Source organism: Xenopus laevis, chromosome 5L (assembly GCF_017654675.1).
Source record: "Xenopus laevis strain J_2021 chromosome 5L, Xenopus_laevis_v10.1, whole genome shotgun sequence".
NCBI lineage: Eukaryota > Metazoa > Chordata > Amphibia > Anura > Pipidae > Xenopus > Xenopus laevis.
The window spans coordinates 110,875,894-110,903,799 of record NC_054379.1 but is presented as its reverse complement, the minus strand read 5'-3'; the positions used below and the strand labels follow the sequence as shown (position 1 = coordinate 110,903,799).

Genomic DNA, 27,906 nt, shown 5'->3' with positions numbered 1-27,906 from the left:
ACAGAAAGGAAGTAAACGTAGAATACAAGTATAGAAAGTCAGGATCGGTTTATTTCTCTTCTGGCATGAGGTTATACTGATGGTACATGCTAAAAGGAAAGAAAATGATAGCCGGACAGGGGGTAATCTAAGCAAAATAGATGTAAAATAACTTGCACCATTGAGCAAATAAATAGTGTAAAATAATAATGTTTCCCTTGTGCGTACAATACCTAAGAACTAATGGTGCCCCCAAGATGGATTAGTGTTCTGGCAGATCTTTAGCTACTCCCCAGTAGAGCTCTCCTAACTACAGTACCTGGCTGTCTGCCATTCGTCTTACTTACATGATTATATATGTTTTTTAAATGGGAATTTGTGGCTTTACAATTTCTCAGCAAAGGCAAAATGACCAACAATTTCTCTCACTCATCTTTAGCTGATCGTATTTATCCACAGTGATACTTGAAAAACAAAAGATAAAAATGGGTTAAAGAAATGCTTGCTCTTTCCGTACATTTTTAAGACCAGGGGGCAAATTTACCAAAGGGCAAAGTGACTAACATTACCGAAAATTGTAGCGAAGGAGATAGACTCTAGCGCTACTTCGCACTTTACTGAATGTTACCTGTTCCGCCAGACTTGCCTTCGCCAGCTCAGACCAGGCAAAGTGCAATGGAATGTATAGGGCTTCTTCCATATTTAGTTGAAACATTTTCTAAGTTCCAAAAAAAGTTTTGTTTGGGTACCTGGGCTCCCGCATACATTTCCTACCGTATGGCACATAAAATATATACTGGGCACATGTGTTGGGCATTATTACAACTCTATTTCATTTTATTAAGGTTTCCCTGGGCTTGTGTAGTGTAATGTATTTGCTGCAACATATACGTCCATTCTACTTTAACTTCCCGCCGTTTACAAATTAGCCAACACTAGCGCAACTTCGCTTGGCACAGTAACACTAGCGCAACTTCGCCAGAGTTCGGTGCCCTGGATGCAATTTCGGATTGTAGTGAATTAGCAGTGTCCTGGTAAATCTACGCCTGGCTAAGTGTTGCGATGTGAGCGAAGCTGTCGCTGGCGAATAGACAGAGGTTATTGAATTTGCCCCCAGGGCTCCTGAGCCATCTGTAATCTTGCCAGGGGACCTATCTACATTACATCTGTCACCTTCTGCTTTAGCACTTGTCACTCCTGGCATCAATTTCTACTTTGAGCATGATCTTATAGTGCTATTGTAAGTCTCAACTCCTATATTATATATTAAAGCAACACCTTACTGGTAAAATATAGGCACATCCATTTAAACCAGTATGAACATTCCTCAGAGAAACCCATATAAAAAAGGCATATATTTGAATAATTCCCATTTTGTTTATAAACCACTGCAAGCCAAGGTAAATGGCAAAATTCCAAATTCCAAAATGTGGGAACACCACACATCTTATGGTGTATTTATTGCTGGAATGTCTTGCACTTTGATGCCGTAAAACGTTTGGTGCTCTCTGGGTTACATTTTTCTCTATATGGAACTTTGGACAATACACACGGGGTTGCAACTCTGAAACAAGACTGGGGTAAAGGACAAGCTTGTATACAGTTAAATGGCAAGATTGCCATTGATAAGACAGAATGGATTTGGGGGCCATTTTAATAGTGAGGAAAAAGCCATTTCTGGTAAAATCTTTGTAGAGAAGGCTATTGCTCTCTCTTCATAAGTGACCCCTTGCACCCCTAATCCCAGAGATTACCATGGAGATGTGCTGCCCTAGGCAGCATGAGGGCCAAATTAACTCTTTATGGAGTGTGGACTATGAAGAGATGCATTATAAGAGGATGGTAAAAAAATGGTATTAGGAGAATAATAAAACAGAGGGTGATTAGAACAGTATTTTAAAATAAACTGAATCTCTCTTCTCTTTGTTACTGTAGGATGATTACCATTCTGGGGTGAAGTTTTATGATGCAGAGCAATACAAGTTGGCCATTGAAAAGTTCGAGCGGGCCTTGAAAGGTTATTTTCGAGCTGATATTGAATGCAGAGCATTGTGCTGGGGTCCGCAGAAGTTTGATGAATATGAATATATTGACTACAAAGCCACTCTGTATGAAACCATTGCAGGTAAGATTCACCATTTGCACAGTATATAAAGAGCTAATGGATGAATAAGGACTCCTAATACAGCATTTAACTTTGTGGGGCCATAAAGTCTCTTTATCCAATGCAGCCTTATAACACTGGATATGTGATGTACTCTTATCTTCCAAACTCATAAGACTAATTTAAATAAGACTATATTATGATTGACTGTGGATTTTTTTGAAGGTAAAGCCCATATGGTGGTCCTAACTATTTACCTCTAGTCATCTTTTTATAGACTGGAACTTCCCGGCATGTTTACATTCCTTAGGAAGTGTCTTCTGAGCATGTTGGTCATGGTGTGTTAGTGTCCAAAAGTGCATCCCTCATCCCTTTTCAGCAATATATTAGTTATCACAATTCAAATCCCACTCACTGACATATTTTTTTATTAAGAAATCTTTACCATGTGCATGGGAGACAGCGGTACTGCTGATAATATATCCTGCAGTGTTGTTCAGGGAATAACAAGCAATACACATTTCAGAATTTGCCCAATATGTTTTAAGAAATGGAGGGAATAATTGCAATTGTGTTTGAAGTTTGAAGATATTTCTAGAAATCTAAAGTACCAAGTACCTAGATAATTCAGCTTGTTCAATCTCACAAAAGAACTGTAATATTCATTAGTCTGCTGAAGACAAAAAAAAATTGGAGCTTGTCTGTCTCTATGCCTCTGCCGCTGTTAAAGTAATCACACTACTTTGCATTAAATGAGTATTCAACGACATCTCCTGACCTGTTCAAGTACCGAAACAGGATATCTTGGGAAGCAGGAGTGATTCCAGAAAGTTCTCACAAGTTGGCTAAATACAGTTTGCCTCGATTCTTAGCAGGATGTGCAGGTTTTGTCTTCACAAAGATTGTTTATTGAACAGATCAGGTAAAAACTGCTGTATGTGTTCTGGACGCCTGATTCACACACCTCTGTGCACAAGCATTTCTGGAATTACTGATCATAACTTAGGTATCCCTTGGTGCTTGTTTGGGGTAAAAATATAGGCACATAGTCAGTAGAGAGTCAGAAGTTCTCAGTCACCCTAAGAAATAATTCCAAATCCTTCTCTATTATGTTAGTTATTAAAATGTTCTTCTTTTTAGTGTTGGAATTTACAATCACAGCATACAGGTAGGACAAGTTTCTTGACACTGTTAATAAGGCAAGTTTTGTATGATCCCAAAATCTTGTTTATGTGCCAGAATGGGGGACCTAATGCCCGATCCTATGCACTGGCTATACAATCAAAGACCGTGAACAGGGAGGGGGAGCATGAACATTCCATATTCAGAGCAGCTTTGTTCAAATGTTTTTGCTCTGTTAAAACAACTAGCCCTTCAACCATTTTTCATAATTTTGAGTATATTGTATAGTGAAGATGGTGCAACACAAAAATGTGTAATGGGAAGGGTGATGGCAGTCATGAAGAATCACTCTTGTGTTTCTATGATGTAATAATTATTTGCAGTAGTGAGGCTTTTATATAGATATCAAATATCTTAGAATTCGGTGAACTGCCAAATCAATGAATAGTACCCAAGCTTCTAAAAGCCTGTGTGTGGCCTACTTAAGTCTAGCAAAGGGAGGTGACATTTAACTTTACATGTATGTAATCCATTAACCGGAAACCTGTTTCTACGGGAAAGCCGTCTCCTACAATAATAAACTATTTCCTATTTCTTTTTCTCTGTAATAATAAAACAGTACCTTGTACTTGATCCAAACTTAGATTTAATTTATCGTTATTGGTGGCAAAACCAGTCTGTTGGGTTCATTGAATGTTTAAAGGCTTTTCTAGTAGACAAGTTATGAAGATCCAAATTTCAGAAAGATTCGTTATTTGGAAAACAATTCTGGATAATAGGTCCCATACCTGTATTATGACCCACTTTAAATTCAAGACCTGCATATGCTGCTTTTGTTAAACATATACACTGTACCCTTTATAATATCTAGGGGCCCATTTACTTAGTTCGAGTGAAGGAATAGAATAAAAAAAACTTCAAATTTCGAATGTTTTTTTTGGCTACTTCGACCATCGAATTGGCTACTTCGACCTTCGACTACGACTTCGACTTCGAATCGAATGATTCGAACTAAAAATCGTTACTCCATTCGACAGTCGAAGTACTGTCTCTTTAAAAAAAAACTTTGACCCCCTAGTTCCCCACCTAAAACCTACTGAAGTCAATGTTAGCTTATGGGGAAGGTCCCCATAGGCTTTCGAAGTATTTTTTGGTCGAAAAAAAAATCGTTCGATCGATGAATTAAAATCGATGAATGGAATGGAAATCCTTCGACTTCGAATATCGAAGTCGAAGGATTTACCACAATTCGTTCGATCGAAGGTCAAATGAATTGTGGTAAATCCTTCGACTTCGAATATCGAAGTCGAAGGATTTACCACAATTCGTTCGATCGAACGGTCAAACGAATTGTGGTAAATCCTTCGACTTCGATATTTGAAGTCGTAGGATTTCCATTCGGCAGTCGAATATCGAGGGTTAATTAACCCTCGATATTCGACCATAAGTAAATTTGCCCCCTAGTGTTCAATGATTTGTTTTTTGACCTGGCTCATCACAATTTAAATCATCATCCCTCTAGATAGAATGTCCCATTAGTACAAACCAGGGATACATATGGACCACAGAATCAGTCATAAATTAGGTGGTGAACAGGTGGCAAATAAAGAGTTAAAACATGGATGTTACAGGCAGATTTATGAAGGTTACATAGTGCTCAGGGCATGATGATAGCAGAGCCATTTCTGGAAGCTATAAATCTGCTTGTCAATGGGGAATTCTGACGGGAAGTAAAAATGTGGTTCCTTTACAGTGTGAGTATTTCCAAACGATGACCTCATCAAGTGAAGAATATTTGTTTTTCAGCTATGCCAAAACTCACAATTACTCGGTTCAGTAAACCAAAAGAAAGGATTTTTATAATGGCAGTGCTATAGTAGCAAAGCATTTATATGCATGTGTGCCAGATATAGTAATTTCATTTATATGGCTTCTCTGGTTAGAGGACTTGTTGCCTTTGGCATTGCAGAGTAAACAGACACCAAAAAGAGCTATAATACAGAGACATGTAAAAACGCAAATGAAGAGGAAAGTTGTCTCGTTACGCAAATAGGAACCAATACTAATTTTGTGCTCTGCCTAGATTACCCACTGTGTATTCCAAGCCACTGGAGCATTAGACTTGATTCCGAGCCCACACACTACTAATCAAAACCATTATTCCCATAAGCGAAATTATTCTTAAATGGCAGAAGCACAAAACTGCAGCCGTCCCAAGCCAGCTGGCCAAGGGGAGAAATTTGGCTCCAATTACAAGTATATGGGCTCATGCATCATCATGTGTTATACGCTTTGAGAAATATTTATCCTGCATTTCGGCATTTAACACAATTTTTGGCAGTGGGCTGTCTATAAAAACCTTTGGAACATTCTGTTAAACGAAAGAGAAAATTTTCAGTTTATCATGGGAATTATCCTTTGGCATGGAACAACCCATTCGTTTGCGAGGATGCAAGAATTTTAAAGCATTTTAAAATGTATTTAAATAAACATAAAACAATGGGGCAGCTGTCATTTCAGCAATATTCGGTCACAGATGTATAACTTAAATAGAAATGCAGCGGCCGCAATTCTTTCAGGAACCTCATTGGTCCTTTTATTTTCTTTTTTTAGGCCAAAATAAAAATGAAAAGCTAACAGAAATTAGACTTAGGGTTCATAGTGTATGAGACAGGAATTTAAGAATGGTCTGTAGCACAGAATTAAACAGTTTTTTGAGAATCAGGTTTGAGATAACGCTAGGGATGCACTAAATCCAGGATTCAATTTGGTATTCAGCCTTTTTCAGCAAGATTCGGACAAATCCTTGTGCCTGGCCAAACCAAATCCAAATCCAAATCCGGAACAGGGACAATTTTTATGTAAAAAATCCCTTCTACTTCCCTCCAATAACACATTTGGCTTTGACAAAGTTAATGATCTTTAATGTTACATATAAATAATGAAATAAAATCCCTCTTTCAGTTTTACTGTGTTTTAAAAAGGTGATGGGGCGACAACCATTGACCCTAAATATATAAAAAAGCCAAATCCAATTCTTAATTGTACATTAAGGGGGTTGTTTATCAAAAATTCAAGTTTTCAATGGTATTATTTGGTCAAAAATAAATTTTTTGGATTTTTCGAGATGTTAATAGCCTTCATGATGTTCGAGTTTTTTCGGTGGGTTTCACTCTAAAACTTGATCAATTTTCGAGTTTTTTTCCTCTAAAAACTCGATCAATTCAAGTATTTGAGTTTTTCATCCCAGCTACACTGATTCAAGTTTTTTAAATTTAAGTTTTTTCTTAAATTAGAAAACATTTGAGATCATTCGAGGTCTAAAAAAGCTCACAAAGCTCGAAAATTCGACCTTTGATAAATAAAAAAGTTGTAAAAATGTATTTGTGAAAAAAATGTCACTTTCATTTGTTAAGAGCTTTAAAGTCACATGATTTTCAATATTTGGATTTGGTTTGGCTTTATCCACACCCTGCGAAAAGTGCTGGAATTTGGCGGAATACTGGATTTGGTATAATTATTTTCTATAGCATTTTTCATAATATTCTACCATGCTAACTCACACACTTCCATATTGTTTTTTGCCTCTCTCATTTTTTCATTATCTTCCTAAGTTTTTCCAACAGAAACTTCTGCCTCATTTGCCCTGCTATTACTATTTCATAATTCTACTGAGCGAGAATCTACTTTATCTTGTTTCTTATTTATTTCTCATTTAATTATCACCATTACTCGCCATTACTTTGTTACATTACAGTACTTCTGTTATATTCAGGCAATATACATTGTACAAAGCTCTTGAATTATATTAACATTTTGCCTTGTGTGTCTTTTGCTAGAGCCTTCTATTATATAATAGAAAACAAAGCTGAGTGTGTCAACATCTTTCTTTCTTTTCTGACTTCTTACACCTCAAAAGTGCCAAAAGTCATGTAATTCTCCAAAAACAATGTGCATTTTTCACGTGTGCCTGCTGTGTAGATACAATGGACATATGGAATGCATCAAAGCAAGACTGTAAGATTTAGCTGTTGATTTATTATATACATTTCTGCTGTACCTGAGGCCGCTGACAAGCTTAGAAATCAACATCTGGAAATAACTTGCTTTAATTGCGATGTGTTATGTGCAAGGAAATATATAGGCTGCAGGGAGACCTTAACTTCAAATGCATTTCTCTGCGTGAAAATCTGATATGGCATGCAAAAAAAGTATGTAACAAACTAGTATAAATTCATGATGGCATTAGGAAGATATATTTTCCATTAAGCAGTAGACAAATGGCTGTCATTCCCCTTATTACAAGGCACTTTATGTCTAAATGAATGTAAAACGTACCCCAAGGAGATACTTTATTAAAACTATTAAAAGTCTTGCAATGAATTTTGTGCTCTTTCATGTTTCAAAATCTTTTTTTTTTCCCTGTGTTGATTGCACCTTTGTGCTGGGGCTGGGCGACATGGAGGCCTTTTTAGTTATTAAGCTAGCTTAGTGTACCGTATGGATGAAAAGGGGAGGACTGGGCGGCTAAATGATAAGTAAGATTTTAAATTGATCTGTGCTGGGTGATTTCTGAATGGAAGAGAATTTCATCCATATGGTACACTAAACTAGCAGACTTAGCTTTTGTTATCTGTTTGAATTCGGTGATTTACACACAGATAGCAAAAGCTTTAACTGTGCATTAAAGTTCAGCATGGCAAAATACACATCACATTACAGTTAGAAAAATGGCCTGGCATATTAAAACAGCACAAACGGTGTGCATCATCAAAGTCTGCTTCATTTTTATGGCAAAAGGATGATGTGTATTATTTTAAATTATTCTTTTACAGATCATTACATTCAGATCCTAGCTTGTGAGCATGAGTGCGTGAGGGAACTCTCCACCCGTCCTGGGCGCTTATCACCTATTGAGAACTTCCTTCCACTGCATTATGACTTCCTACAATTCAGCTATTACAGAGGTATTTTCTGTTATTTCTTAAATGTTTTCAGACATATCTGCAGCAATTTTATTTAAAGCTTTTGTTTCTTTATGCAACTTGGAGCTTGAAGGCTTCTTTCAAAAATATGTATAAAGGCAAAATTTGGCCCATTCCCATAAGACATTTGAATGAGTCAGTCAATGTAGCTTTTGCTTGTCTAGTGATGAATGACTGATTGATTGCTTAAAGGAACAGTTCAGTGTGAAAATAAAAACTGGGTAAATAGATAGGCTGTGCAAAATAAAAAATGTTTCTAATATAGTTAGTTAGCCAAATATGTAATATATAAAGGCTGGAGTGACTGGATGTCTAATAAAACAGCCAGAATCCAACTTCCTGCTTTTCAGCTCTATAACTCTGAGTTAGTCAGCGACTTAAAGGGGGGCCACATGGTACATATCTGTTCAGTGAGTTTGTAATTGATCCTCCGCATTCAGCTCAGATTCAAAAGCAACAGATATGACCCATGTGGCCCCCTCAAGTCTCTGATTGGTTACTGCCTGGTAGCCAGGGCAACCAGTGTAAACCAAGTGAGCTGAAAAGCAGGAAGTAGTGTTCTGACTGACATGTTATACATCAAATCACTCCAGCCTTTATACATTACATTTTTGGCTAACTAACTATATTAGAAACATTTTTTATTTTGCCCAGCCTATATATTTACCCAGTTATTATTTTTACACTGAACAATTCCTTTAAGCTACTGGACCCAGCAAATGTGGTACAAGTTACAATGTAACTTCTAATGTGCTAAATCTCAATGATTTCTGTTTATCTGTGTTTCCTATATATATATAAGTGAATTACTTAATTTCATTTTAGAAGGTGATCTTCTGAAGGCTTTGGAATGTGCAAATTCATATCTTCTCTTTCACCCCGGAGATGCTGATGTATTGGAAAATGTGAGCTTTTATGAAAGTCTGCTACCAGAGTACCGGGATCAAGATGATATTCAGCCACGGGAAGTAAGTATGAACAAAATAAATGTATTGTAAAATATAGTGCCAAAGCATAATTTTATCAGTTTTGAATCCTTATGTAACCTAATCCTATTAGATTAAAAACATAATTGTTGTGCTAAGTGCATATAATGTGCAAGGGGATGCTGAAATTAAAAAAAAAAATGGTAGTCAGAGTGCTTATCTTGATCATTATATTGGTGTAGACCTCCTTGAAATCCTAGGATCCTGGGTTTGATTCTTATCAGGGCCCTGTCTGCAGGGAGTGTATGTTTCCAATATCTGAATAACTTTTATTTTGCATGTGTAAATAGTTTGGAGAGTATTACAGTTCAGCCAGCAGAGGGCATCAACCCATAAGGTTGGTCTGTAGGGGACCTTTCCTTCTAGAACCTATAGAAGGGGGTGCAGGAACTGTACATTTCCTCTTTGGGCCTAACATCAACCACAGGGGAGGCAGACACTTCAGAGCTAGATCAGGTGGGTACCTGATCCTTGCTAGGCATAAAAGATAGTAAGGTAGCGGATTGTTGGTAGCTTACTTTAGGAGCAAGACCTAAGTAAAGAGAAGGGAGTGTGTAAGGACAAGGTTAGTGGCAGCCTAGTGGAGCCGTTGTGGCCGATGGTTTGGAGGAAACTTGGGCACTGTATGTCGACATGTATGTTTAAAAGAACATGCTCTTTTAAAATAACTAGTCAGCGCTATAGAAATAAAATGCATGCTACAGTTGTGGGCCCTGCTACAAAAAGTTTTATGCCCCTACTACTTAAAATACATCCGTAAGTTTTTTCCCTGAATGTTTATTTTTAATAATCCTTTCTCTTTAAATTGGAATTCTCCCTCCAGCTTATATCTTTCTAAGTGGTAATGCTGGTTTCCTTTATAATGCTTTGTGTCTGATGTGTAGTGATGGGTAACATTCAGTGCAGTATGTGTTTTGCCTTCTAAAGACAATATTTGAAAACAAAGATTTAGTTGGACTGGTGTATCTAAGATTCAGAGCTCAATCTAATAGGTAGTAGAAGGTGCAGAATGTGGAAGCCCACAGCAAAGCAAATCACAAATCTCAGTTGGCAGAAGAGAGAATTTTGCAGTAAGCTGAGGCATCCTAATCATAGGAAATCCATCAGTTTTCTAGTGTAAATGAGAAACGATGCTGCCACAACAAATTTCCCTAGCAGAAAAATACTCTTGACAGCCAATAATCTAAATATGATAACATTGTCACAGGTTTTACTGAAAAGTTAACTCTGGTTTCAGTTGCATCTCTTGTCTTTTTTGAAGGATGCTGCTCAGTTTGTAAGACGCCACAGGCTGGAGTCTGAAATTGTACAATCTGCTGCCGAAGGTTTGGGTTTCACATATAATGAGCCGGTAAGGAACCAAAGATAAGTGGAAATTCTGTAAAAACAATAGTTTAACTATTAAAGAAAATCTGTTGACGTTAGTCTCAAACTTTTTAGAAAAGGGTGCTTGTAAGGTGATATACAACACTGTGCAAATATGTTGAGGGGCAATATAAAGAGGTAAGTCATCCTTCGAAGGAGTAATATATAGTGAATAAAGTACCCCCTTTTGTAAAATATAAGGATATTATAAGTTACCGAGGAGATTCATGACCATATAAAAACACGAGGCCGACGGCCGACTGTTTTTTTATACAGGTCATGGAATTTCGAGTTAACTTCTGATATCCTCATATTTTACAACTGGGGGTACTTTATTTATTATAATACACAAATTTCAGTGAGTCGTGGCAGAAATGACATCAGAACTCACCGTTTATAACTGATGACATCAGAACTCACTGTTTATAAGGATATAATTTACAAGATTTTCATAGCTTTTGTGTATTATACCCTATTTCTAGGTAGAGCTTGTATTTCTGTTATTATTTTACAATGTCCAGTGAAACACTTTGGTATGGGTTTTATTTCACAGTGGGTCATATTTACTATTTCTATTAATGTGAGCAGTTCTCATCCAAATCCTGCAACCTCCAGTTGCAAATGACCATGAAAAATGGTTAAATGTTTACTGTGTTTTATCATTTACCATTTTTTTTAACCAAACATATTTTCATACTCTTTATGTATTAAACCACAAAAACCTCTAATATAAAACTTTGCCAGATAAAAGTTGACAAGGTCCTATAGAAATCACTTTTTTTTTTAAACAATTCGGACATTTAGAGGTTTTTTGTATTTTTTTTTCTCAGATCATTAAGCATTATTTTTCGTTTGTACTTTTTTAATTTGGATCTTTTCATAAATTTCATGACATTGGACATTTTAGAGAAATTGAGTTTAGTCATGATTTCAAAAACCTCTGAAACCACTAAAATTAGACTGTTGATAAATAGGCCTCAAAGCATTTTTTTCAGCACCATCCAAGGGAGGCCTGCAATCTTCAACAGAATTTTGAGACCCATATCCTATCCAAGGGGGTCTATGGTTTTTGTATGGAGTTTTGTAAACTCCACACTGGGGTGTGAACATGAATTTGATTAACATTCTCATTCATGTAACAAAGCCCTATTTGGACGCATAATTTGATTAGAGAATTTAAACATGTAAAGAGTAAATACCAACCTATAGCCACATAGAGTCTTGCTATACTCATATTTAAAATACGCATTGAGTGCACTGCAAAAGTAGATGGTACCTTCAGGGATTCATATTATATAATATAAAAAATATATAAATGAAAAACCTGAGAAACAAACCAAGATCGGGCCCAGCATTTGGAATTGCTAGTATTGGCAGAATTCAAACTTTTAGTTGTTTAAATAAAGGCTTTGATGAATGCAAGCCTCCATGCAAATATTTTTTGCACTGGCACTTGAAGTATAGAGATCTTAATGTCATTTAAGGCCCCCAAAACTTCTTTACCCATCTAATGCAATGTAATGCGTCTGCTGCCAAATACAGGTCCACATTGCCCAATGCTTCTATAACTTTTAAACAGCAATTAGCAGTTTCTTGCAACATCTGAAGGGCCAGGTTGTATTCTAGTGGCAATTTCTCTTTAAGAATGAGATATCATGCCTCATTTGGTAAACAGTGTTTAAAGAATGTTGAAACAGCTCATACTGACAAGTCAAATTCTTCCATTATGTAAACTCAAATAAGAACATTGAAAGCTTCTCATCCTTAAAGAATGGAGGGTGAGAAAGGGGTCTCTCAACACCAACGCATAATTTAACTCAGTAGTTCAAGCCCAAGTGTTTTTATTATCTCAGTGGAGCATGGCGGCTGTAATAAGCTTCAATCAGCAGCCTTCACTTAGGCTAGCTTTGCTTGGACTCAGGGCAAAGTGAAATGCATTTATGCTCTTGGAAATATTTTTTCTTTGTTTCACAGATTTTATTAGTACTGCCTGTTTACATCTACAGTGTATACTGTAAATCTACACATGATAGAGATATTAAGTATGTAAAACACCTGTTTTTTTATTTTTCTGTTGTACAGGACTTCTGGGTAACTGGTGGAGAACGACAGGATGAATATAGGTATGTTAAAATTGTTTATTCATGAGAGACCAAAAATATGCGGTTATGCAGTTATGCAGTTATGTCATAAACACACACACACACACACACACACACACACACCAGGTCTTGTTTGGCCTCATTAACCTTTGCCCAGGATGCTAGTGCAAAATCACAAAGTGGTGCAAAAATGTACCCCTTAGGGTCCATGTACATATCTGCTGTGCCTGGGACAATACATCTCCCACATTTTGCACCTTGCATAGCTAGGCACAAGGCAGCCCTAAGGAAGCTTGCATCTGTTGGTGCTCCCTAGCTTGTATGTCAGAACAATGGACGAGCTAGGGGATGCCAACATGCTGCTCTTGAAAATACAGTACTATTGAATTAAGGCAGCAGTGTATTTATGGGGGAAGCACAGGCCTTGGGGGATGCTCCAGAATGCAACTATGGTATTAAAGAAAACTGAAGTCCATCGAAGAATTAGGTTAGAAATCTCATGTGTCAGACCAAGGTTGCTACAGCCCTTTAGCAGTGAAGATCTGTGCCTCCAATAATGCCTCTCTAGCCCCCCCATCTTCTTTTCATTCATATCACATGCCCTGGGCAGCTGTTACCTACTGACTGACTCACTAAAATGTAAATATATTCAATACATAATGCACGATATAAGGCTGGTTAGTAGTCAATTCAGATTCATATTACATAGAACATAGAATCATATGAACTAGAACATTCGGCATCACAAATGACTATAAATCAGCCCTGTAGCAACAGCTTTTAGGACAAATGTAAGCTCCTTCTTACTGCTAAAGTTTTGATGATTTCTGACAAACCCTACATTTAGCTTCTTAGCAGCTAACAGCACACTGAGCATATGCAATGTCACTGACAAATGATGGCCTAGGAAGATCCAAGATGGACGGCTCCTGTAACAACTTAGAAGGCATGGATCATCAATATTATAGGGAGAGTGAACCTTTGGGTTCACTATATAAAATATAGGATTTCCAATCATATTCTACTTTAGGCTTTAGTCCTCCTTTAAGTGGTACCTAAGTGGTTTGTGCCAATTTATTTGTTGTCTTTCTACACTTGTGTACCCATTCTGTGAGCTTAATACCTACAGTAGCTTGAAGCGACAGCATTAGTGCAGGGAATGTTCACCCATAAGACCTATGGTTTTTATTTAGTAAAGTGACACAAATAGCTAAACGTTAGCAAAAGATTTTTGCACTGACCACGTGTTTTACCAATTATTATTATTTCGGCAATGGGAAATTGCATCACCTTTATACATTGTTACTGTGAACCATAGATCACCATTGTATATTGTAGTGTGATTGTCCCATTTCATGGTAAACTGTTTTAATATCTAAATTCTTCTTGTTAGACAATTTGGGCTTGTGCCTTGTACAGTATAAATGTTTTCCACTTCTTTGCTGCAAGCTTGCCAAAACGAGACCTGTGCCAGATTGACCTTATTTTTTTGTTCTTCGAGTGCAGGCTTCCATTAGGCACTCCGACTGAGCTTTCTGACGTCACAGGAATGTTATCCGGAAAGAAGACAATACAGAAGATTGACCGAGAGCTGAGGGAAGGTAGGTATCTTATGATATGTACGTGATGAAGATGTATGCATATGGGAATTACTGACAGGCTGCTCAAAGAAAGTTGGGCCTAGAGCACCTTTAAAAAAAGCTGAAAAAGAAATGGCAGTGCTGGAACAGTGGCACAAATAAACATCTAGTCAGTGAAATATTCAATTGCCAAAATCTGCAGAGTATTTTACCTTTTTGGCACATGCTTTTATTTTTGTTTGTGCTACATAAATAGGGAAACTATACAATTATGTAGTCTCAGCTAAAAGAGATTATATCAGTTGCTTAAATACAGTAGCTCAGGAACACATGGCTGCTATAAAGAGGCAGAATAATAAACCCAACTAACTACGTGCTATTCTGGTGGTCAAACAGAACTCGTAACAGACCAGCTGACTTTTAATATGCCATAACTGCAAAAGGGCTTATCTTGTTATACTGTAAAGCTGCCCAGTCCAGAGATTTCTGATGGCAGAAAAAGGGTGTAATAAAAGTGACAAAGTTTGGATCAGGTCTAGAAAGTTATTCCAATCACCAGTATGTTTCCAAACAAGTGACCAGTAAATGCTGCTTGTTAATTGGTTACTGCTGTTGCAATACAGCCAACCGCATCTTACTCTTTTAAACAGGTGGGGGCCCTTATACTCTTTAATTATTCTGTCATAGTCTGCTATCCTAGGAAATACATCTTTCAACAGGTAAAAATGTAGGCCAATAACATAACAAGCCCCAGCCATTTTAATTAAACGGGTAGTTTACCTGACTTTAAGTATGATGTAGGGATATACTGAAACAATTTGCAGCTGGGCCTTTATTTTTTATTTTTGGTTGTTTTTAAATTATTTATCTATATCTTCAGCAGCTCAGCAGGTAGCTGGTTGCTATGGTGACCTCTATCATAGCAGCCAGGCAGTGGTTTCAATGAGAGACTGTAAGGCGAAATTGCAGATGGTCTAAATAGAAAGCTATTTAATAAAAATTAACACTAACAATACAATTGTAACCACACAGAGCATTTGTTTTTTGCATCTAAGTTCAGTGACAGCTGGAAAGAGGCAGATGTGTAAAGCAAATAATTACAAAACTATAAAAAAGACCAACTGTTTCTAATAATAGGGCATGCTCTAAAAGTTAAAAAAGCTAATTTATTTTGTTTTAGTCATCTCAACTCAAAGCTATCCTAGTTGTATAATAACATCTGAAATGAAACAGGTGAGTAACAGTCATAGCTTTTTTTCTGTAGAATTGTTAGGAAGGTAAAAAATTGGATTTAACTGATCTGATCTGACAGGAATGAAAATGGAGCGAAAGTGCTGGTACAAACAACTATCAGCCCAGCAGCATCAATATTAGAGCCAGCAGCTGAGCAGAACAATAATAAGATAATAAATCTGTACAATAGTCCTCTCTGATTGCATCCACAGTAGAAGCTGGGTTTGCACTTCCCAGTGTGCACTGCAGGGGGCATCCAAATTGCTTTTCCTAAACTCGTGAACTCAATTTGTAGAGGATATAATTAAGATGGAAATGAACCTGTGTTTTGGTTTCTTTTTACGTTATAAAGTTGGACTTTTTTTGAGCTAAGCCCTTAAAGAGGTGGTTCACCATTAACTTTTAGCATGTTATAGAATGGCCAATTCTAAGCAACTTTTAATTGGTCCTTATTATTTATTTTTTATAGTAATTATTTGACCTCTTCTTCTGACTTGTCTCAGCTTTCAAATGGGGGTCACTGACCCCATCTAAAAACAAATGGTCTGTAAGGCTACAAATGCATCGTTATTGCTACTTTTTATTACTAATCTTTCTTTTCGGAAACTCTCCTATACATATTACAGTGTCGTATCCAAATCAATACATGGTTGCTAGGTTAATTTAGACCCTAGCATCCAGATTGTTGAAATTGCAAACTAGAGAGGTGCTGTATAAAAAATTAAATAAGTCAAAAACCACAAATAATAAAATATGAAACCCAATTGTAATTTGTCTCAGAATACCACTCTCTACATCATACTAAAAGTTAACTCAAAGGTGAACAACCCCTTTAATGATGTTCTCCAATAAGTTGTGCGCAATTAACTTGTGCTATTTTTTTGCCTATAATAATACATTTAAAATGGAACACCTGTAGTGCTATTATTTGTGGTTCTTGCTCATGGAATGCATGGCTTCATGGTACTCAGAACTCTGTTCAATAGGAAAAAAGCAATGTTTAAACCAGTGGCATGCAGTCGTGAAACAAAAGCCTTGTCCTGTTGATGTACACACACATATGAGTTGTGGAAGGCAGCAGATGGCCCTTTTCTCCCATGTATATATATATATATATATATAATATATATATAGACCTACTGGTACACTCTGGGATCCTATACATTGGATTATAATTTGCTGCCATCTGGTGGTTAGAACAATTCCAATTTTGTACTCATATTGGAAGCTTTTGGATGGAGGAGCAGTTTAATTTATAACAGCCAGACATGCTGCTATTAACAGCAATTACATTTTAAAACAGCAAACATCAAAAACATTTCAAATTCTTGTATGTTGGAAAGTCACTTAGAATGGCACTGTGCAAAAAGCAATCTTTGATTGCTATATATAATTTTGACTATAGCTGTGTACATATGTAGCACTATATAAATAAAAATATGTGTACATACTTACAAAGTATCTGATTAATTACTAGGTGTTTAATTAGCCAGCGCTTAAAAGAACAGTAACAATAAAATATTACATTTTTTTTTAAATAATTTGCATATAATATGCAGGGCTGGATTTACATAGCGGGCACCCCTAGGCCCGCTGTTGTTTTTCACCCCCGTCGCCTCCCTTTTATTCGCTCAAATTTTCATCATAGGGACTGGAGCTTTGGGGAATGGTGCACAGGAAATTAAAAACTATTGTATCTCCTGCGCATCCCCCCAGTGTTTCTGAACCAATGTGGGTGCGGTTGGGCCGCATGCCGCCCCCTAAATTCTTGCCGCCCTAGGCCTGGCCTTGGTGACCTCTCCACAAATCCGGGCCTGTTAATATACTGTTAGCATGCACTGGTAAATATATATATATGAACTTACACATCTACGCCTAACCAGTAGATGGCTCTGTCACCAATATGTACAATGTTCATTTGATTTCAAATACTTTTCTTTTTTTAATTAGAACTTGTCTGTATATAAAACAAAGAGTTCTGGGAAAGGAAGTTGCTCCCCCATCAGTATCCTTTCTCCCCATATATTGTCTAAGTGATCATCTCTCTTAAATCTTTATTGCATTGCCAAATACTGTATGTATGGGAAGGGGGAAATACATGAAGCCATTATAGTTACTAGAGGATGTGACAGACTATAAATATATTCCTGCAGAATTCTGCTCCAGAGGAATTTTACCAGCTCAGAGGTGCCAAAGCTTTTTTAATACTAAAACATACAGTAAATTTCCAGTTAACATGATCCTAAAATGTTCAACCAGCAATGAAACTGATGGAGCTGATAAATTCCTATAGTAATTGCATCTTTACATGCACGTTGTACTGAAACTAATGCTTTATCTGTTTCCTTCCATGTAGGGGGTTCTCTGTTATTTGATGAAGTAAAACTGGTCCATAGCTCAGATTTTCTGAACGGCACTCAGAGAGTCCAGCTGGATAATGTTATATCAGAGCAGGAATGTAGTGATCTGCAAAGAGTTGCCAACGTGAGTTTCTGACCTTACATGTCCCCTTCTTGAGGCATGCCATATGCTATACACAGAATACAGAATTCTGACAGAATCAGATCGAAGATGGTCCATCTTGTCCGCTTAGTTCTAGTTTTAAAAAGAAATCCATGTACATTTTATTTACTGAAAGAAAATGTAATTCTAAACACACATTTGTATATGGGTTTCCAGTTGAAAATAGTATTTCCCTCTTTCTACACTCCTGGTTCTGTTTGAAACAGACCTTGCCCTGTCTTTTGAAACAGTGGAAAGAAGCCAGCTGTTCTCCACCCAGAAGGCCAAATCCCATAGGCACTTGCATTCTTCTTCATCAGTGTTCTAAAATTCTGCCACATTGTTTCAAGAGTCTCCAGCACCAGTAGATCATAAAATAGAAAGGGGCAGATGAATGTTGCTTTTGATAACAATTTTAAAACCTTTCAAAATGGATTATTGTATATTGGAAAGTTACTTAGAATTGATGGTGTGGGGTTATCCTTTAATTATGTAGCTATCCCATGTGTACTGTATATGAATTCCTTTATTGGGTTATTCCCTACCTTATCTGCATGAAGGCTATTCCATGCATTCTTCTCCCTTTTTGTTAAGACGTATTTCCTCATGTTCCCTTTCATTTTTCCCCTCCAATTACTTGTTATGGCTGCTAGCTCTTGCCATGTTCTGCAGCTAGAAACCTGAACACCCTGATAATTCCCTTCATATATTTTTGTGTTTTTGTCTTACCACCTCTCTATGTCTCATCCAAAGTATATGTGGTATGGTCTCCATAGCTTACCTAATATTATTTTTGTGATGTAGACCATAGATCATCTTTGTTCCCTTCCACAGTGTAGCCTTGTAGGAATAATACCTCAACTTCATACAAAGAGTTCTCATGGTTTGTGCAATGGTACAAGAAGAACTTCATATGCAAATGTTGTATACTTATCATAGCCTACTTGTGATTAAACATCAGCTCCCAGCAAACCAAAACAGTAGTTCTACTTGAAGCATTTGAGATGTTGATCTTATGACACATATACCAACCCACACACTATAAGGTGGTTGTTTTTAAGCATTCTTGCCTTATTTGATTAAATAACTAAATTAGCTGAGACTGCAGGCTCTGTTCCATTGGCACTTAACACTGTAGGTTTCCTAATGTTTGTTTTGGACTGTGTGGCAAAGGCATAGGGAACCCATTTAAACCCACCAAGCATAACATAAGCATTTTGTAAAGTTCCTAAAAAATAGAGATATGGACAACTTTTCTCTTTTTATTGGTCAAGGTCTGTCACAGCATTATTAAATATAAAAACATAACCATGTCCTAGCCATTACATGCATAACCTTAGGTGGCATGTAAAAACACCAATGGCGGTCATCAGTAGGTGATGGGCAAGTAACGTACCGAGATCCAGACACAACTGCTTCCAGCCCAACTGTCACATACCACAACAGTTAATTACATTGATAATTTACTAAATACTGCTAGATAGAAAGAATAAATTAGAAAATAGAAAAGTGGGGTGAGAGGGGGTTCATCACTTTCTTCTTGGAACTGAAAAGGGGTCCATGTTCTGGCTAGCCTAATAACCTCACTGATGGTATATTACTTAGGGATTAGGCAGCCTTCTGATTGGGCTGCTGGCTGACCAACCCCCCCTCCAGTTCCTGGTCACCTGCATTATGTTCGGTGGTGCCCACAAGACACAATGTATCTGTTAAGTGAAATGCACCACTGGATGTTTTTCTAAACTCTGCCTATTTTTGTTGTTTATTTTGCAGATGATAACATTGGCTGGAGATGGATACAGAGGGAAAACGTCACCGCATACCCCAAATGAGAAGTTTGAAGGTGCAACTGTTCTAAAGGCACTGAAGGTACAAATGTTTATTTATGTTGATAAATAAACAGTGGGTGACAGACACTAAAGGAGGGTAAGAAATATTCCCTCTGTTTATTGTGGAGGCAAGCTCAATGATTTAGGAGGCTTTTTTTCTGAGGAACGGTATGTATCCCTTCAATTAATCTTGCCTCAACAATAAACAAAAGGTGCAGAGCTTACTATTCTTAAGCAGCTGTCATTAGTCCAGATGAAATTCAGGAGCAGGAGAGTGTGTGGAACTCTCAGCAGCTTGTTCATTTCCAGAATACACAACCATTTCAGAAGCCAAAACACAATGCAGAGCACTCTGCTGTATATAGACTATGCCTAGCATTCATTTCTGGGCCTTTGCTGTGCACACTCCACAGTTGCCAGCGTTACCTTTGCTCCCAGAATTTGTAACTTCATCTGAAACTCAGTAATGATTGTATGGCAGGCACTGAGGCCCAACCCAACCACTCTTACTGCCAGTACAATAAACGAGTTCATAAAATGAAACTTGTAATTATGCTGTTACATTCAGTTTTTAGCATAGGGAATAGGAAGACCATACTCTGCATGTTTTCAATTTAAAGTCCCAAAAATAATTATGAACAGGTCAGGTGAGAGCTGTCAGTGAGAATCTCTTATGTAGTCTACTTGCAGACAATCCAATCGGCTCAATGTGCACTTTACTGAATTTAGTTATTACTTTTTTTTATAAATTTTATTCAAATAATAAATTCACTTTGCTGACTTTATTACAAAAAAATTCTTAATAGCATCTTAAGATGTCGGGTGTGAGAATAGAATAATGTCATGAGTGGTATAATAATGGGTCGCATAAAAATATTAGAGAGACATAACGGGCAGAATTATAATATGACTCTGGAACACTATTCTGTTTTTATCTGTACATTTAAGGGGCCCATTTATTTAGTTCCAGTGAAGGAATAGAGGAAAAAAAGTTCGAATTTCGAATGGCTACTTCGACCATCGAATGGGCTACTTCGACCTTTGACTACGACCTTCGACTTCGAATGAACGATTCGAACTAAAAATCGTTCGACTATTCGACCATTCGATAATCGAAGTACTGTCTCTTTAAAAATTTCTTCGACCCCCTAGTTCGCCACCTAAAACCTACCGAGGCCAATGTTAGCCTATGGGGAAGGTCCCCGTAGGCTTCCTATCAATTTTTTGATCGAAGGATAATCCTTCGATCGATGGATTAAAATCCTTCGAATCGTTCGATTAGAAGGATTTAATCATGATTTAATGACGATCGAACGAATTGCGCTAAATCCTTCGACTTCGATATTCGAAGTCGAAGGATTTTAATTCGGCAGTCGAATATCGAATGTTAATTAACCCTCGATATTCGACCATAGGTAAATTTGGCCTTTAAAATATTAACTTCCTTATTTAGAGTTTCTTATTTCTACTTGTATTGCCAAAAGGCAATATCAGGGTTTTAAACTATGTAAGTTTACAGAAACCAGTAACTAAAAAGAAGGAACTATAAAAGTTCTGAGATGAGCGTATTATTAAATGACTTGTTCGTATACCTTTTATTTTCTTTGTTGAATTAGTATGGTTATGAAGGTCGTGTACCCATGAAGAGTGCTCGTCTATTTTATGATGTGAGTGAAAAAGCCCGAAGGATTGTGCAGTCCTACTTCATGCTGAATACCACCCTTTATTTCTCCTATACACACCTAGTGTGCAGGACTGCTCTCCAGGGTAAGTGCTGTTATTGCTTCATTCACTGCACCCCAAATACTTTACTGACAGGGGTACAGTTTTTATGTTTTTTATTGATTTTTACAATATGACTGGTCTCATTTTAAGTAAACATTTATGTAGTTAGATATAAAGCAAAGAGATGAAGATGTAGCTATGGAGTACAGTAAGGCAGATAACAATGGATTAGCTTTCCTATAGATGTGGTGGGAAGTAACTCAGTACAGGTATGGGATCTATTATCCAGAAAGCTTGGGACCTGGGGTTTGCTGGAGAAGGGATCTCTCCGTAATTTGGATCTCCATATTTAAAATCTACTGAAAAATCATTTAAACATTAAAAAAACCCAATATGATTGTTTTGCCCCCAATAAGGATCATTCTTATCTTAGTTAAGATCAAGTACAAGGTACTGTTTTATTATTACAGAGAAAAATAAATTTTAACATGTTGAATTGTTAGATTAAAATGGACTCAATGGTAGATGGCCTTGCTGTAATTCAGAGATCTCTGGATAATGGTTTTCTGAATAATGGAGCCCATACTGTACCGGATTGCAAACACACAAAGGATAGATACATCAAAATGATAAAGAATTATAGGGGAATGCTACCCAAGTTTTTTTTTTTTTGCATCATGAAGAAAGAATTTTAAGTAACTTTCCATTATACATTCATTCATTTTCAATGGTTTCAATGTTATTTGTAATTATAATTGTTATTGAAAACAGTACTTGTCATTTTGTTTCGCTTCTCTTCACTGCTGGGTCTGAAGTTTGAAGCAATGGGCATACTGGGAATTGAAATCTTGGCATGGCAGGCAGCTGACTTTTACTCCATTGTTTTAATAATTTAAAACAGGAGAGCACAAAAAGAAGAGGCAATTACTGCTTTAGATTGCAACTCCATTTATAAATAACCCTAAAACCACTGAAAATGTTGTAAATTTGCTTAGAATTAATTATTTCATTATGCCAAACGTCACTTCTTTCATTATTTGGGTGGAGTTTTTTTTTATCAAATGATTTAACACAAAGAGGCACATTAATCAAGGGTTGAGTTTTGAATTCATTTGAGTTTTTTAAAAACTCCCATAAATATGAAATTCAACCGAAATTTTTAAAAAAAATATAAACAAATTTGTAAAACTTGGTTGAATAAGATCGACCGAAAACTCGAATTTGAGTTTTTTCTCCGAAAAAAAACTCGAATGTCAGGAAGGTTGCAACTCCAAATTGATACCAGGACTCCTCCCATTGTCTAAAACAGCAATTCGGCAGGTTTTAGGCGGCTAATAGTCGATTTCAAGTTCTTAAAGGGCCAGAGTGAGATAATATCAAATTAGAATTTTTTTAAAAAAAACTCGAATCAATTTTGACCAATTCCCTGGTCTAATTTGACAGTTTCGGACAAAAAAAACCTCAAAAATTCGAATTCAAAATTCAAATTTTCAATTTGAATTTGAAATTCAAATTTTCAATTCAACCCTTGATAAATCCCCAAGTGTATATACTGTAGTATATATATATCAGCCAAGGGGTACCACCCCAATACCTGTTGCACTACACTCAGCCCTTTTGCTGCCTGGGTATATTCTGAATAGCTGTTTATTGTATATAAAGGAGAGATTAGGTGACAGAATATAACTGTGCTATTTTGGGGCATAGCACACAGCAATATTTGTATCAGGCTTTACTCTTGCTAGAGGCTGAAAGCAGATGGGAAAGTAACCTGTATTTTAATAACTTCCATAGCTGAACCGAGTAGTGATGGTTAATTTCTCCCAAAATCATCAAATCTGATAATTTCTTGAAAAAATTGCGAAATTCTGACATTTTCACAAAAAAATTGTAAAAATCTGACATTTTCACAAAAAATAGTGAAAATCTGTCATTTCCACAAAAAATTTTGAAAATCAGAAATTGCTGCCGGCATCCAAGCTGACACTGGTGTTAAAGTCCGGATAGTGCAGACACGCGCCGATTTTGACGCTAATGACTTTTCGGACCCGCGTCCAAAAAATCTTGACACCATTGAATTTTTGCAGGAGATTCAAGAATTTTTTCGCCGGCTGCAAAATTCGCTGCGAATTCGTGCCAGGCCAATTTATTCGCCCATCACTAATTAAGAGTCCTGACCCCCAAGGTTATTGGTTGCCAAGTTATAGACTGTATACAACTGTTTATAGAATTATTTCCTTTGTTTCCTCATAGGAGTTGTGGGTGTAATTTAACAGCTTTTACAAAAAACAGGCAAACAAACTATTGTTAGGAAAGATAAAATGCCATATTTTTCACATCTGCAGGACAGCAGGATAACAGAAATGACCTAAGCCATCCAATTCATGCTGATAACTGCCTTTTGGATCCAGAGGCGAATGAATGTTGGAAGGAGTCTCCAGCCTATACTTTCAGAGATTACAGGTAGGAAACACTGACCTGCATTATCCTAAGGGCACACGGAGTGGAATCTCCTCACAGGTTGAAGCCATGCCTGTCAATGGGACTGCAAAACAATCTGCTCTATGTGCCCTGCCCTAACCAGAGGATGTTGGGAGTTGTATTTCAACTAAAAGCTCTGGGATACCATTATCCTTGCATAGAGTGTTTGTAGGCCCACCAGTTCAATTGCTGCAGGTAGTTTTTTGAGCGGCTCACAATACTGGAAAGGTGCATGTCTTCGGTGAATATTCTAGTTGTTATAAATGCTGTACAAATAATGAAAAAAAACCTGAAATTCTGCACAGACATTTTGAAAGAAAATTTCTAAGCAATTTTCCCATATCCAAGCTTTTTCATTGATTTTAAAAGTAATTTGTGTATGGTATTGCAGAAAGCAGAATCCTATTCCCACAATGCCTCTGCATGCTTCTTCATCAATCCCTTGCTTACATTTGCAACACAATGTGACTTTCCCATGTATTGTCCAAAACATACATCAATATAATGTGCACATCGTGTCTTCTGCAGTTGGAAGAAAATTGATGTTCTCTAAACAGAAAGCTCGACTCTTATAACAAACTGTGCACAATGCTGCCCATCGAACCCAGCCTCCTTTTATCTCCAAATTGCATCCCTTTATGTGTGTTTTTATGGGGCTCAGTGTGTTTCCTCCTCATTGTTCCTTCCAGTGCTCTCCTGTATCTTAATGGGGATTTTGATGGCGGAGAATTTGTGTTTACAGAAATGGATGCAAAAACCATCACAGTAAGTCTGTTTCTTTTTTTTTTTGTGCCTCTCTAGTCAGGCTAGACTCATACAAACAGAATAGACTAAGATACTAAACATTTTTTTAAAATGTTATTCTTTTTAAAATGTTATTCTTTTTAAAATGTTATTCTTTTATTTATATGTAGTATTGGACTGGGGTGTCAGGGCCAACAGGGTTTGCCGCATCAGGGCAACATACACCCCCAGTGTTCCGCAGGCCCTTGTTTCCATGTATAAATGTAACATGGGTTTGAGCCATACCAGTTAAGCATACATTAGGAATTATTTATTAATACCCCAGTTGCATATTCTAGACCACTAAAGGGTGCAAAATCATGCTGTTTAGTGCTTATTTACTCATCATCTGGCGGGTGCACAGCAGCCTGGTACTTACCAGCTGCTTTTATGGAAAGTGCCTTACAGGAACATGGTGATTTGCTCCTGTTTTTTGCACTTTGCACCCTGTCCCATCATCTGTAAATGAGCAATGTGGTCTTTTACCACTAGCTGAATGGTCTGACCTTAATATATAGCAATAATTTCTATTGTAGTGCAAGAAACTTGTACTACTGAATAATGCTGCAGTTCCTGAAGTGATTTTTAGAGCTTCTGTATTGTCTGTTGTGTGATAAATACACTTTGTGTTATAGGCATCCATAAAGCCTAAGTGTGGCCGTTTGGTTGGCTTCTCTTCAGGAGGAGAGAATCCCCATGGGGTGAAGGCTGTAACCAGAGGGCAAAGATGTGCAGTGGCTCTGTGGTTTACTTTAGACCCAGTATATAGAGAGTTGGTAAGTCATTTAGTTCCTTTCATGCCCCAAGAGCATCAATGGAGAGTTAGTTCTGTAGGCACTTCTCGAATGAGAGTGTAAACTTGAGAGGAATTACTATTTCCATATATGACCAACTTTAGCTTGGCATTTCTGTATGTCTAGCCATGAACTGTTTGTAGGATGGATGGGACCCCTTTCTTCCAAGTCAGAACCATTTATGTTATGATGGCATAGCTTTCTAATAAAGTCACTTGCAGGGTAAAGTCCAAAAAGGTTGACAAGAAGTCAAGCAGCACAGTAAGAAGCAGTGTATTGGGGTCTGGAATTTTGGTCATGTAGATGGTTGGTTGATAACACAGGAACATGAAAACTAACACGCTGTATTTCTTTTGTTTTCAGGAGCGACTGCAGGCTGATGAGGTGATAAGGACACTGGACCAAAGTAGTCAGGGTGGTGGGGTAGATATGAATATTAACCCCAGAGATGAGCTGTAACAGGGATATTTATCAAAGTATTTATTAATTATTAATAATATTATTAGAATGGTTTTATTTTCATATAAATTGTAATTTAATTGAGCTGAAAACAATTCTGAAAAAGAACATGGATTATTCCTTTAAACCCGTGTCCCTCGTATTTTTTCTGCTCTTGTTTTTTTACATACCTTATTCCTGTATATCAGTGTGAGTGGGAGCAGCCATGATCAAGTTAACGCATGAGATACTTACATGATTATCAGGGCTGCTTTAATAGATTAGTCTATAGTCTACAGTCTACCAGGACCGGGACATCTTTTAAATGTTAAATTTGAATTCCCTTTGTTTTCTGTAATTTTCTGTGGGCACAGATATTCTTCTGGGTGTTTCTCATGAAACATTAATCTTTACCTGAGACTTTTTCCTTGTGTGGCCCATATAGAGATGGGTTGTGGGCTCTTGTGTAAAAGTAAAGGCACATTGCCTGCACACAAAATCACCTTCCAGGCATTGGCTAAGATGATGCTCAGCAAATGCTTCAGCAAATTAAAAAAAAAAAAAAAAAACAATACTTACAGGGCTAATTTTTTTTCAATATTTTTTACCATGACAGCAAATTTTTTCCTTTTCAATAAAGCTTTCCAGATTTCCCCTCTCCCTTCAGAACCTGCATCTAGTCACTTTTAGGTGATTAGATTTTCATTTTTTGCAAAAAGAGAAAAATGTGGACAAAAACACACAAAAAATTCAATGTGATATTTTGCATCAGTTTACATAAATCACAGCAAATAGGTAATGTAAAAATCAATGGGAACAGTCACAGGCAAAATGTAAATAATTTATATAATTAAAAAAATATTTAAAAAAATATAAAACTTTTTTAAATTATTTATTTAATGCAAGTCTTTATTTATTTTGAAAATATTTGATTTGATTTTCATGATAAACAAATAATAACAGTATGACAGCAAATTTTATGCAGATGAAAGACAAGTTATAATGGCATAAAATTATTAAAAACTAAATACCATTTAAAATGCAAGTCTTTTGAGTTTTTTTTGAGCTTGTAAACTTGCTAAAAATGATGGCTAAAACACAAATTTGAGGTGTTTCTTTTTTCCACGATTTTATTAATTCAAGTTTTTTGTTTTTCGATTTTTTAATAAATAAAAAATCCAACATTTGTGTTTTTTAGATTGTCAGTACAAAAACACAGTAGAAAAAATGACACATCCGAATTTTCATAAATGGGTCTCTAAGTTGGCAATTTAAAAATGCTTGAGCATTTGGGCTGTATCATTTGGCTACTAAAACACACAAGAGTTCATAAACTCTTACCTGATTTCTTCATTCGATTACCTCAGCTTATTTCCCCGACACAAAATAAAAAGCTCTGCAGGTTTTAGGTGCTGTAACATCCTGTAACTTACTCAACACCACACACTACGCACTACAGTAGGGAAGCAACATACAACAGAGATACACAATAAGGACACAAGTCCAAATATAAACTGATATTGGTTTATTGGTAGTACAGGTAGGTGATCCATTATCCGGAAATAGGGTTGCCACCTTCCTCCCGACTAACTCCAGGCAGGGAGGCGGGAACGTAATGTAGCAGGGGTGGGACGTGATGTAGCAAAGGCGAGATGTGACATTGGGGGCAGCGCTATGATGTGGCGTATGTCAATCTCCTAAATTTGCCCTTCAAAAACTAGGCTGTCAGGGTCAAAACCGGACAGGTGGCAACCCTATTTGAAAACCTGTTATCCAGAAAGTTCTGAATAATAGGAAGACCATATCCCATTGAGTCCATTTTAACTTAAAGAATTCTAATTTCCTTTTTGTTTGTAACAATAGAACAGTACCTTGCATTTGATGTTAAAGGAACAGTA

The 27,906-nt window shown here is 36.8% G+C and overlaps 1 protein-coding gene across 2 annotated transcripts in view; it reads left to right on the top strand.

Moving 5' to 3' along the window:
• p3h2.L (prolyl 3-hydroxylase 2 L homeolog) overlaps window positions 1-26,156 on the top strand; it is a 109,378-nt gene extending 83,222 nt beyond the window's left edge. For both annotated transcript variants that reach the window (XM_041563260.1, XM_018263593.2), the window contains 13 exons: window positions 1,915-2,104; window positions 8,041-8,172; window positions 9,016-9,158; window positions 10,438-10,527; window positions 12,624-12,664; window positions 14,150-14,244; window positions 17,813-17,940; window positions 19,732-19,827; window positions 21,404-21,554; window positions 23,858-23,975; window positions 24,683-24,758; window positions 25,412-25,552; window positions 25,934-26,156. In XM_041563260.1, the coding sequence (XP_041419194.1) occupies window positions 1,915-2,104; window positions 8,041-8,172; window positions 9,016-9,158; window positions 10,438-10,527; window positions 12,624-12,664; window positions 14,150-14,244; window positions 17,813-17,940; window positions 19,732-19,827; window positions 21,404-21,554; window positions 23,858-23,975; window positions 24,683-24,758; window positions 25,412-25,552; window positions 25,934-26,029 (1,497 nt within the window). In that variant the 3' untranslated portion in view covers window positions 26,030-26,156. The remainder of the gene's footprint in view (window positions 1-1,914; window positions 2,105-8,040; window positions 8,173-9,015; window positions 9,159-10,437; window positions 10,528-12,623; window positions 12,665-14,149; window positions 14,245-17,812; window positions 17,941-19,731; window positions 19,828-21,403; window positions 21,555-23,857; window positions 23,976-24,682; window positions 24,759-25,411; window positions 25,553-25,933) is intronic.
• The last annotated feature ends 1,750 nt before the right edge of the window (window positions 26,157-27,906 follow it).